The sequence below is a fragment of the Mustelus asterias genome, chromosome 2 (genome assembly GCF_964213995.1).
Source record: "Mustelus asterias chromosome 2, sMusAst1.hap1.1, whole genome shotgun sequence".
Lineage (NCBI taxonomy): Eukaryota > Metazoa > Chordata > Chondrichthyes > Carcharhiniformes > Triakidae > Mustelus > Mustelus asterias.
The window spans coordinates 145,910,526-145,923,547 of NC_135802.1; the positions used below are offsets into that span (position 1 = coordinate 145,910,526).

A 13,022-nucleotide genomic window follows, 5' to 3' on the forward strand; every position below is an offset into this window, starting at 1 on the left:
GTGAATATTCCTAGTTCTGACCTAATGATGGAGGGAAGATGAACAGTTAAAACAGCTGAAGATGGTTCATACTAGGACACTGCCAAACTTTTAATTTATCTGAATTGGGATTTAATCCTATGTCTCCATCCTGGATTACTAGTTCAATAGCATAACCACTATGGTTATGTTCCCTAAACAATTTAATCTTGAGCCTTGTTTTGCACATACCACGTCACACTCCTGGGATACAGAAAGAGACCTAAAATCAACATTTGCCTCAAGGAACTTGAAATTGTCACTTATTCTTCCTACCTTCAATCACTAGTTTGTGTAAAATGCATGCATCTTGTATCACATCCAGCAATTGAATAACATACATTTTAAAGGTATGCTGCAGGATGTGTTTTGTTTAAAGAAAATACATTCTAATAATTACTTAATGATGGAAGAAGAACTACAAGAAAGTACATTCAGATTATCACTTTTTCTTTCAAAAATTTATTTTGAGGTAAAATTAAACAAAAGCAGACAGATCTGGGGCTCCTATTTCACCATCAGTATACAAACACCCTGATAACATAAAAGCAATGTGGAAATCTTGAAATAATAGAATAGGTTCAGCAGAATGCTAGAGTTAAGGCTTCAGTTCAATGACCCTCACATTCACATGGTTCAAACATTGAGAAAGCTTCAGACTATATCTTAATTTGCTTAAACATTATCCAAATGAAAAATGCCTGAAATGATGCATGATAATAGAAAAGACAATCTGAGTAAAGTTGAAACACAGAGCTCTTGCCACAATAGATCTGCAGGGATTTCATAGAGGGGTTACTTTGATCATTCCAAATCAGTCTGGCATATCAACAAGGGAAGGGGGTAATGTGTCCCATACTTTGAACAGAGTGAACAATCAGTACCACAGAATAGCACAAGTGAGGTTCAGACTGGCCTGCAATACTTAAAAGCTCAATGAAATTAGCCCTCAACACTTTGTTCTGGAAACTAGACTTTAAGCTGCTACAAATAGTTGGTTGATACTGCATTCTTGTAGGTCCTTTTACTTTGGTGCATACCAGTAGAGTCATGCACTAGTACATTGTAAACTACCTGACCTCTGGAATTCCAGGGTGGGGCTTAAGCATGCAGGTCACCAGTAGATGGTGATTCCACATCCAGTTCATCAAGATTGTGGATTTTGGGCCCATGTTTTCTTGAAAACACATTTAGTTAATGAATAAGTTATCCAACGAGTGCCAAACAGCAGAATGAAACATTTTACAGATCACCTTCTAAGGATCACAGTGAAAGGAAATTCTATAGTAAATCTTCATGTTTAGGTTCTGTGGTGACTTTTGACCTGGAAGCAGTAAGGAACATTTGTAATTTCTTTAAAATATCTGTGGCATCTGTAATTGTTTTTCAGAATATTTGAAAAGGACTTCTATGATTTTGCATCAATTGCAAGAGGACGAATTATAATTTTGCTAAGTACTAAGAATTAAATAAATTTAAAGATTAATCAATGCTTGCAATGTGGCTCATTTTCACTTGGCAGAAGCTACTTGTGATTTGTACACAGGGACTGTTTTCTGGAGGTGAAAAAAAAATGACCAGCATTGCCCTTTTTAAAAAATAAACAAAGTCTTGGCGGACAATAGTTTTCTGAAGCAATCTCCATGACAACATCTCGACCAAGCAGACTCAGCTTGCCCCACAATATCGTAATGGGTCAGAATACATTTTATGTCCAATCCGGGTAGGAAACAGCACCATCCTGAGTGGGGAATTGTTTCTGCCATTATTCTGTCTTTGTTTTTGACTGCAATTCCCGTTTCTTGTAGTTTGAGATTAGTACCAACAGAATGACGCAGTTGATGGAAAGAAATGCCAGCCCAGCCAACCAAATGAACAGAAAGGTGTTGCGTCCTTCAAACTCCAGGTAATATGCAGGGGTGAGCCATAATCCCTAGTTTGACAGGCACAATCCAAAACAAGAAAGAGAAAATCAGTACCAGATCCAAAGAAATGTAATTTTATACAAATGATAAGCTATTGGCATCTGATGAGTTTGGAACTTGCTCATCTAAAAATGGATTTTCCCCAGAATTATTCCTAACTGCATCAGACACTGGAGAGATTAGACAGGCAACCAGCTTCATCATTCTCCCACTATCCTATTTCATTCTGGGGGAAAGCTGTTGGTCTTTGATGCAGCGGTTCAAGAACGTAGGTCACTACCACCTCGAGGCAATTAGGGATGGGAAATGCTGGCCTAGCCCATGACACACACTCCCCTCAAATTATTTCAAAAAAGAATGGCGAGGTAAACAGGCATCAGATTCACGTACTAAACTCTGCCTGTGCAACACTGCCCACAGGAGTTGCAGAGGAGCAGCACAGTGGTTAGCACTGCTGCCTTACAATGACGTGGAGATGCCGGCGTTGGACTGGGGTAAGCACAGTATCTTACAATGTCAGGTACCCACGTTCAATTCCTGGCTTGGGTCATTGTTTGTATGGAGTCTGCAGGTTCTCCCTGTGTCTGCATGGTTTTCCTCCAGGTGCTCCAGTTTCTTCCCACAGTCCGAAAGAAATGCTGATTAGGTGCATCGGCTATGCTAAATTCTCCCTTAGTGTACCCAAACAGGCACCGGAGTGTGGCGACTAGGGATTTTAACGGTAACCACATTGTGTTAATGTGAGCCTTCTTGTGACAATAATAAACTAAACAAAAGCAGCCCAGCAATAATCTTCCACCCCACAGAGCTTTAATTGCCTGCAAATTCACGTCAGAATCTTAACGCTCCAGATACAGGATGCTACAGATACATTTGTGGTGTTTTCTGATGGCATGAGAAGGACAGTAAGCAACAGTACTAACCTGACCAATGAACCACAAAGCTAGCAGCACCATGCCTCTTCTCCAGGTAAGTGTCAGATATGGAAGAACCACTGGCAGCAGACACAAATACCACAGGAAATACTAAAATGGTAAGCATATAGCACACAAGTTCTTTTAACATATTCAATGCACTTTTCACTAATTCTCTCTTTTCCCATGAGACAAAGACAAAACAAAGATTGAGCAATTAATCTGTATAAATTAGTATACAACAGACAAAGGCATGGGGTAAGGGAAATCTAGTTGTAGAAAATTTCAGGGACCATGAAGTATGATACACTTAAATTTTCACAGACTACAGAATTTCTGTATCCAAGTATTTTCTGAAGAAAAACTATTTTGCATGCATCAACTTCTATCATAGATTATTCCATAGATTCACTACTTGCTCATTGAAATAATGGGCTCAATTTTGCTGTGGTCTTTGGGGCACGACCTCAGGACCAAGAGGGGATCCCAAAATTTGTACTTTCTGGCAATAGGACCAAATCTGCAATTTTACCAAGGGTGGCCTCCTGTCCAGTTGAGCGAGGGTTACCAACTGCAATTAAATGTATTTCTGGAGATTTCATCATGCGAATTGCCCTCATGCTTCAGCCATTAGTAGGCCAACACATCCCTCCTGTGAGGGACTGTCAGCCTTTTTACCCCTCTAATTTTCAACATTTTGTGATAAAGAGAGATGTTCAAAGGAAATGAAAATAAAAACTCTTTTTTTGATGTCCTTACATTTCTCCAGGCTTGCACACAGCAGTGTCCTGAACATTGGTCTTCAATTCCTGGAGACTCCAGCTCAATCCTGAAGGGCTGGCAACCCTAAATTCAAGATAACGGGGCAGTCCTCTGATAGTGCCGGCCCGATCATAGAGAAAAGTGGGTGCTGCTGAGACAACTCAATATGGAGGCACCCTGGAGTCAAATGCAGTTTAAAACTCAATGACAAAGGCTGATTTTACAGGGGAGGACATGTTGGGCCTGCCATTCCTACCCACAATCCCCTCTTTGGGCCATGGAGCATTTGGCACTGATGGTCTCCGGAGCTGCTGCAGGGAAGCCACCTCCCTGAAGCTGATTACCTCCCACGGCATTATTGGGTGGGTGGATTAGTCCAGTCGCACCAATGCCCACAAAATGCTGGCTGCCCCATTTAAAAGCTCATAAACATGGAACCTATCCACACCCCTGGCCGGCAACTGGGAAACTTCCCAGTAATAGAGTTGTACCAGGCTGCTCCCTGCTATTTTGCCCACTCTGAGTCCACTCCCACCTTCCGAGAGCAGGCAAAATTCAGCCCAACTTTTCCAATTTTACCCTTTATTTTAGGTTATGCCTTCTGGTTTGGACAAGGTGAAACAATGTGTTCTAAATCATCTTGTCCTTTTAGAATTCCAAAAGAAGAATTATTCAGTCTGTTTTATCCAATTTTCTAGAACATTAATTTTCCCAGGGAAAAGACGTGCATCTGCAAGAGCATCCAAAAGGAGAATTTCTTCACTCACCTGTGAAGTGCACACTTTGTTGAAAGTGACAAAAATAGCAGTGTGCAGAAAGCAGCAAAAGATCAGGTCCTTATGATAAGCAAATGACGTGATGAGGAGCAGCAGGAACTGTGGGAAGAAAGCAGCTAGTGCCAGAGCAGAGCTCCACTCACTCTCTGCAGTCAAATACAACATGTAGAAATAGGGGGAGAAGTTGTGGCGAATATCTTTTCGTGTTAAGTGGTAAAGGTACGTGTGCTCCAGAAATTCCCAGCCATAACTGGATTAAAAGAAACACAAGATCTATAAACAGACTGTGGATGTTGTAAGCGTTTCTAACAATGCTTTTTTTCTTAAATAGATTGCAATTTTACTGTGCAAATTATGTACCATGAGGATTTAATAAGAAAAGCAGACATTACCTGCAATAGAAAAGAACTCCCAGGCCAAGAAATAATAGTCCAGAAACACCAACAAATAGCAGCACCTCCCTGTTTAGCAGTCTGACAACCAGCTTCAGAAAAGCCTTCAAAAAATAACTGTGAAAACCAGTGTCTTTTAGATAGCCTTTATTCCATGTAGTTGGAGTATCCTTCTCTGTTGCTTGTTGGTCACTCTGAAGTGATAGGATTATGGGGACTGCATAGGTCACTGGGTAAATTTTCATATGTACGGAAAGCCCGTAAAACAATGCAGCTTTCACAATCTGTCTGCTCTCTAGGTAGTGCAAAGTAGCCAGCACCAAAACCGCAAGAACAGCTTCTGCATTCCCTCTACTCGAGACGGCCATTGGCAAAGGGTTGAAAAGCCATAGGCTGCAATACCAGCTGGCTCTGCGACTGTCCAGTCCTTGAAGGCATAGAATCCTGTGCATGAGGTGAGCAGCAAAGACATCGAATATAACAAAGAGGAATTTCCCATACAGTTCTGTGAGGTAGATGTTGGGAGTCAGCAACCATGCCAGCAATGGGGTGTAACGATAGGTTGCTCTTCTATATGGAGAAGCTCCCTGAAAGAAGTTTGAAATAGGAAAATTATTTATTCAATGATCAGTATTGGCTCCAGGCATGGTTTAGCATTTTGGTACAAATAATTAAAATATGTGCCTCAACTCAATGCAGTATCATTCTTACACAAAACTCAATTTATCTCAATTCTGTCCCACATCACCCATAACCAGCGAGGTTTATAGCCATCAGTACTTAACCCTGTTTTTATTTGCAGCATAAAACTGCCTTTCCAAATCCTAAGCTTAAAAGAAGATCAATAATTAAATTGGCAAATGTTTCTTCACTTCAAGCTTTGCTGAGATGCTGGTAATGATACTTCAGTTGCCATAAGTTTCACGTTTCCTTAAAGCGCTTGCAACATCTCTTTCAGTCACAACTCAGGTTTGTTGAAAACTCTGGCCAAGGAGATCGTATCCAGCTTTTCAAACATAATTAAAATCCAAAAAGTATCACCACCTCTTTGGGTTAAGAGCAGCTAATGAGTGCAACAGTTAATTAGGCTATCATATTATTACATGACTATAGTTTAGCACATCCCTGATAAAATATAAATACATTTGGTATAACTGTACCTCTCACACATTATCTTGGTTAAGCTTTAGCAGCTCTACACAAATCATTCTTACAAAATTTCTCTTCAACCTATTCTAATACTCTTTTTAAATAACAGCACCTTTTAAATAGATAGTAGCGGAGAGCAAAACGTTTGCCAGTATCTTAATTACAACAGTAATTATTTTTTAAAATACAAATTTCTAAAGATGTTAACAGAATCAAACTTCTGACTCTGGAAAAAACTACACAAAACTGTCCATGCCTAGACAGAGTCTAGCTTTGTGTCTCGTTTATAGTCATAGAATATGAAAGTCTAATTTGGAAACTGTTTTCTCCCAAGTTGAAAAGGCAGGTTTACTTGCGATGGGCTCAATACCATGAGGAATAAGACACAATTTCATTGAAATGTTTTTAGTAGTTTTGATTATTTGAAAACAGAGGCAGATAAACAGTCTAAAAGGTGTTTATTACAGTCCATGCTCTCAAAAGACCATTTTGTTCCTGGAACCTTTGAAAAAGAAACATAAAACAATTACAACATCGAAGTGGAGAACAGGGTGCAGCTGCACAGAAGAATTTGTGACTCACATTTGCCTCACATTCTTAAAGGTCCACTGTGATTAATTTTCCAATTTGTACAGGAGTTTAGAATGTAGTAGCGTATTAGTTGTTATTAGGTTAATAATTCAGAGAATCTAGGAGCATTCATTGTTTTAAAAAATCCAGCGATTCATAGGAACAGAAGAACTAGGAGTCAATAAAGGCTCTTAAGCCTGATCCTCCACCATTCAATAAGATGGGAAAAGAATTACAAATGGAGCATAGCATGGGAAAATGTGAAATTGTCCATTTTGGCAAGAAGAATAAAAAAGCAGCATGTTATCTAAGTCGCAAGAGATTGCCAAGCACCAAGATGCAGATGGATCTGGGTGTCCTCGTGTGTGAATCGCAAGAGATTAATATGAAGGTACGACAAGTAATTAGAAAAGCTGATAGAATGTTGTGTATTGCAAGGGAAATTGAATACACAAGTAGTGAGGTTATGCTTCAGCGATACAGGGCATTGGTGAGACCATATGTAGAGTATTTTGTACATATGAACTTATGAAATTGGAGCAGTATAGGCCATTTGGCCTCTCAAGACTGCTCTGCCATTCAATAAGATCATGGCTGATCTGTTTGTGCGTTCATTTCCAGATTCTCATCTACTCCTGATAACCTTTGATTCTCTTACATAACAAGAATCTACCTATGCCGTAAAGATATTCAATAACCTCACCTCCAGAGGAAGAGAGTTTCAAAGTCACACAACCCACAGAAAACATTTCTCCTCATCTCTGCCCTAAAAAAACACAATTTTAAAACAGTGCCTCCTAGATATGATCTTATTGAAAGGCAGAACAGGCTTGAGGGGCTGAGTGGCCTACTCCTGCTCCTAATTTGTATGTCCGTATCATGGCCCAACTTCTACATCAACTCCACCAACCTGCCCTAAACCCAAAGCCTTGGTTTCCCTCACCTAATAATCGATCGATCAGCCTTGAACATTCTCTTCTTTGGAGCTAGAGAATTCCAAAGATTCACAACCCAAGTGAAGAAATCTCTCCTAATCTTAGTACCAAGTGTCCAATTGCTTATCCTGCACAATGGTCCCTAGTTCATGACTCTTCGGCCACGGGTAACAGCCTCTCAATCACATTATCTAGTTTCCCTGATCCTAATGGGGTTCCTTTCATCAGGGATGCCCAATCTCTTTAAACCTTCACCACCACCAGGACACAGCATAAGAACTTACCGTTTTTCCTCCAACAGATAACTGCCGGTTCTCACATTGAGTAATTTCTCCTTCAACTCACTTCCTCCAAATTAAAGGTGATGCCATGAATATCCACATGGGTCCTAGCTATGACTGTGGTATTTATGGAACATTCTTTATTCCAATCGTACGCAGACCTCCTCCCTCATCCCTTTTCCAGCACATCAATAAGTGGATTGGTGCAATTTTCTGTTCTTTCCGCAAGCTTCAAGAAGTTCTGGTCGCCTCATTACAGAAAGGATGTGGAAGCCATAGAAAGGGTGCAGAGGAGATTTACAAGGATGTTGCCTGGATTAGGAGGCATGTCTTATGAGGATAGGTTGAGAGAGCTAGGTCTTTTCTCCTTGGAGAGGTGAAGGATGAGAGGTGACTTGATAGAGGTGTATAAGATGTTGAGGGGTATTGATAGAGTGGATTCTCAGAGGCTTTTACCCAGGGCTGAAATGGTTGCCACAAGAGGTCACAGGTTTGGGGTGCTGGGGAGTAGGTACAGAGGAGATGTTAGGGACAAGTTTTTCACTCAGAGGGTGGTGGTGCGTGGAATCGGCTGCTGGTAGTGGTGGTGGAGGCGGATTCGATAGGGTCTTTTAAGAGAGTTTTGGATAAGTTCATGGAAGTTATTAAGATAGAGAGTTATAGGTAAGCCTAGTAGGTAGGGACATGTTCGGCGCAACTTGTGGGCCGAAGGGCCTGTTTGTGCTGTAGCTTTTCTATGTTCTATGTTAAGTCAACCATCATCCCGTTACCAAAGAAAAGCCAGGCAGCGTGCCTTAATGACTATCATCCGGTGGCTCTGACATCCATCATTATGAAGCGCTTCGAAAGGTTAGTCATGGCACAAATCAACTCCTGCCTCCCAGGCTGTCTGGATCCACTAAAGTGCACCTATTGCTGCAACAGGTTCACAGCAGACGCTATCTCCATGGCCCTACACTCAACTCTGGAACACCTAGATAACAAAGACACCTATGTCAGACTCCTATTCATAGACTACAGCTCAGCCTTTAACACTATCATTCCTATGAAACTCATCTCCAAAACTATGTGGCCTGGGGCTCGGCTCCTCCCTCTGCAACTGGATCCTAGACTTCATAACCCACAGATCGCAGTCAGTAAGGATAGGCAACAACACCTCCTCCACGATCATCCTCAACACCGGTGCTCGGCAAGGCTGGGTCCTCAGCCCCTTACTATACTCCTTATACATCCATGACTGTACAGCCAAATTCCCCTCCAACTTGATTTTCAAGTTTGCTGATGATACTACCGTTGTGGGTCGGATCTCAAACAATAACGAGACACAGTACAGGAAAGAGATAGAGAATCTGGTGAACTGATGGCGACAATAATCTCCCTCAATGTCAACAAAACGAAAGAGATAGTCATCGACTTCAGGAAACAGTGGAGGGCATTCCCCTGTCTATCAATGGTGACGAATTAGAAATGGTCGAGAGCTTCAAGTTTTTTAGGTGCCCAGATCACCAACTTGGCCTGATCCCTCCATGCGGACGCTATAGTTAAGAAAGCCCACCAACACCTCTACTTTTTCACGAGGCGAAAGAAAGTTGGCATGTCCGCTACAACTCTCATCAACTTCTACAGATGCACCATAGAAAGCATTCTTTCCAGTTGTATCACAGCTTGGTATGGCTCCTGCTCTGTCCAAGACCGCAAGAAACTACAAAGGGTCGTGAATGGAGCCCAGTCCATCACTCAAACCAACCTCCCATCCACTGACACTATCTACACTTCCTGCTGCCTCGGAAAAGCAGCCAGCATAATCAAGGACCCATCGCAACCCGGACATACTCTCTTCCACCTTTTTCCGTCTGGAAAAAGATACAAAAGTCTGAGATCATGTACCAACTGAGTCAAAAACAGCTTCTTCCCTGTTGCCATCAGATTTTTGAGTGGACCTACCTCGCACTAAGTTGATCTTTCCCTACACCCTAGCTATGACTGTAACACTACATTCTGCACTCTCTCCTTTCCTTCCCCATGTACTGTATGATTTGTCTGTGTAGCACGCGAGAAACAATATTTTTCGCTGTATACTAATGCATGTGACAATAATAAATCAAATCAAAAAAGTTGGAAACTATCATCAACTTTGCTTCCACCCTCCATTCTTCCCTCGCTTTCACATTGTTCATTCAACTCCTCCTGACCTCTAAGTGTAGCCCCAGAAATGGAAACAAACTAATATTTAATTTAAGCTGATTCCCACAGTTGACTTGACTACACTTCCCCACACCTCACTCTATTTCAGTCTCTCAATTGAATCTATTTGGATGATGCCACCTTCCAGACTAGTGCTTTAGTTATGTCTTTTTTCCTCAAGCAAGGATTCTCCTCCCACCCTGGTCAATGGGCCCTTAGCCATGACACATTTCTACTCTCATTCCTTCCCCTCCCTCGCAGTACTACGCCTGTTGTCCTTCCCACTCCAGCAGCCTCCATATTTAATGGATCAATCCTCCACTACTTCCAGCACCACCATCATGGTGCCAACAAACATGTACCATGCCCTCCTTTCAACATCCTGAAGGATTATTCCCTCCTGGCCGACTCCTCAATCACACCCTCCCTTTCCTACAAAACGTTTCCATGCAAGCACAGGAGGTGCCACAGCTGCCCTTTTACCACCTCCTTTCTCACTGTCCAATGCACTGAACACTCCTTCCAGGCAACACAGCCAGTGAGTGCTTCTTTCAATTTATTACACTTTATTTTCAGTTTATAATGTGGGTTCCTCTACATTAGGGAGACCAAATGCAAACTAAGTGACCGCTTTGTGGAAAACCTTCATTCAGTCTGCAAGTGTGACCCAGAGCTTCCAGAGATGTCACCTGACATTTCTGTCTCTGCCTCCTACAATGATCTAATGAAGCTCAAAACAAGTTCAAGGAACAGCACCTCATCTTTTGACTGGGCACTTCTGGACTCTAAGATCAACCATTTTAGATCACAACTCTGCCTTCAGTATGTTCCATTTTTCTTTTGCTCATTTTTCCCCCTCCCTTTCATTGCTCTGTCCTTTCTTTACTTTGAGATGGTAGCCATTCAGGATTCAACTAATCACACCTCCTCCTGATATCTTTGTTTCTTACTTGTCACATAATCACTGAATAAGTGTTATTTAATTCCTCCTGTCCTCCATCTAATACAGACCTTCCCTGATGTTCCTCGTCCCACTCCCCTGGCCCCTTTCACATTTCTAATGTTTTCCAGTTTTCTCTGACGGTCACAGATCTGAACCAGTAACTCTGTTTCCCTTTCGACAGCTGAATATTTTCAGCATTCCTGTCACCTCCCATTCTTTTAAATGCCAAAGAATAAAGGACTATTCTACCTAATCTCCTAGGAGAACCCTTGCATCTAAGGAATCAATCTAGTGCACCACCCCAACTCCAAGTATATCCTTCCTTGGGTAAGGAGACCAAACTTATGCATAGTATTCCAAACATTACTCTTAATTATAAAGAATAAAACATTTATTAAACAACAATAACTATAATACTCGACTCCGTCCCCCCAGCTATATCTCCCCAGATGCTATCAAGCTGTGAACCAACTGGTCTCACCGGAACCCTGACTTTCACATGAGGCATTCCAAACTCCACTCTTCAAGAACATGCTTTGGAATCTTCTCTCAAATAGTGCTCTCTCTTTAATTATTTCCGGGATCCACATCTGGGATTCCAATCTCACCTTCCAGTATTCCTCTTCCCGGGATCACCATGTGCATTCAAACTTCCACACAATCTTTCAGGTACCCAGCCACACCAACAGAACACCACTGCTTCAAAGGCAGATTTCTGGTTTTTCACTAGCCAATTCACCTTGTAGCCTCTCCACAGATGCTGTCAGGCATACTGAGATTTTCCAACATTTTCTGTTTTTGTTTCAGATTCCAGCATCCACAGTAGTTTGCTTTTATCATCTTGTAGCCTTTTCTTTAATGGAGAGCCTCTCCTCTGCCCCTTTCTCTAACTTGAAGTGAAATGTATTCAAGAGGCAGCTAGAAATAGCACTTCGGTGAATGGGATCAAAGGTAATGGGGAGAAAGCAGGATTAGGATATTGAGTTGGACAATCAGCCGTGATCGTGATGAATAGTGGAGAAGGCTCGAAGGGCCAAATGGCCTCCTCCTATCTTCTATGTTATGTTTCTTCAGTGAACAGTATCTTGCTCAGATTCTGGTTCTTTGTCCCTTTGCCTACACAGTCTTCCTGGGACTTTCTTTATGTCCCTCTGTATTGCCCCGTCCGTACCGACAGTTTCTGTGGGAAACTTCTTGCTTCTGAGTAGCCTGGTTCAAACAGACAACTCAAAGAGCCTCTGCTTCTCAGTCTGAGCCTCTGCTTGTAAACCTTAGTTACAATGCAGACAAAGTTTAAAGTGAAACTAAAACCTGTAGACTTGTGAAAAAAATGTGCCTATATGAAGCAAAATTGAAATTTAGCTTACTCGAATTAAACTCAATTCCTAATACATACAGTACAAATATAAATTACTTAAACTATCTCAATTTTCAAACATTTATTTAAAGCCTGTGTCCTTCTTCCACTTCTGATAAAAGGTATTTGCCCAAAACCGTTCTCTCCCCATAGGGTCATCCAGACTCGAAACATTGGCTCTATTCTCTCTCCACAGATGCTGTCAGACCTGCTGAGATTTTCCAGCATTTTCTGTTTTTGTTTCTCTCCCTATAGTTGTTGCCTGACCCGCTGGGTTATTTCCAACACTTTCTGTTTTTAATCACACTCAGTAAAATGGGCCAATTTACCTGAGTGACGAACCTGGCAGCGTCTGTGAAGACATGATAGTCCACATCGGTGTATTTAACCAGCATGGAACGGTCCTGGTGCAGCCCATAAAAGACCAGGCCGAGGCGGATGCAGAGAGCGGCTGCAAACAGGCCAGGGAGGCCGGGACTGGGAGCCGGGCCCATTGAGAAGCAGAGCGGCGCCACCTCCCCTTTAACTGCCGGGAATTTACATCGGCTCATTTAAAATTGAGCGAGCTGGCTTTAAAGGGGAGGTCACACCTGCTGACGTTTGAAAGCCAGACGGTTCAATCTGAGGAAACCAAATCACGCCCTCCCTGTCCCTCCAGAGGATTTCATTTCCCATCATTTCCCGAGTGATAAAATAATCCGGTCCCGTGTTATTATTTTTGCAGCCGTTAGAATCCACGCGGCGAAATTAAAACACGACTGGCTGATTCACCGAGGGGAGCAGACTTGGTTGTCAGATGACGCATGCGCGGCGCAA

General features: G+C 42.0%; 1 protein-coding gene across 2 annotated transcripts; it reads right to left on the reverse strand.

Moving 5' to 3' along the window:
* Positions 1 to 459: 459 nt before the first annotated feature.
* pigm (phosphatidylinositol glycan anchor biosynthesis, class M) lies at positions 460 to 13,018 on the reverse strand. Of its 2 annotated transcripts, XM_078197947.1 has the most exons (5): positions 12,536 to 13,018; positions 4,788 to 5,374; positions 4,387 to 4,645; positions 2,867 to 2,968; positions 460 to 1,951 (listed from the first exon to the last, which is right to left on the reverse strand). In XM_078197947.1, exons 1-5 carry the CDS (start codon positions 12,755 to 12,757, stop codon positions 1,784 to 1,786), a joined length of 1,338 nt encoding a protein of 445 aa, XP_078054073.1. In that variant the 5' UTR covers positions 12,758 to 13,018; the 3' UTR covers positions 460 to 1,783. The 2 variants fall into 2 exon arrangements, with proteins under 2 accessions (XP_078054073.1, XP_078054081.1); XM_078197955.1 differs by lacking the exon at positions 2,867 to 2,968 and having other exon boundaries at positions 466 to 1,951; positions 12,536 to 13,015.
* Positions 13,019 to 13,022: the final 4 nt, after the last annotated feature.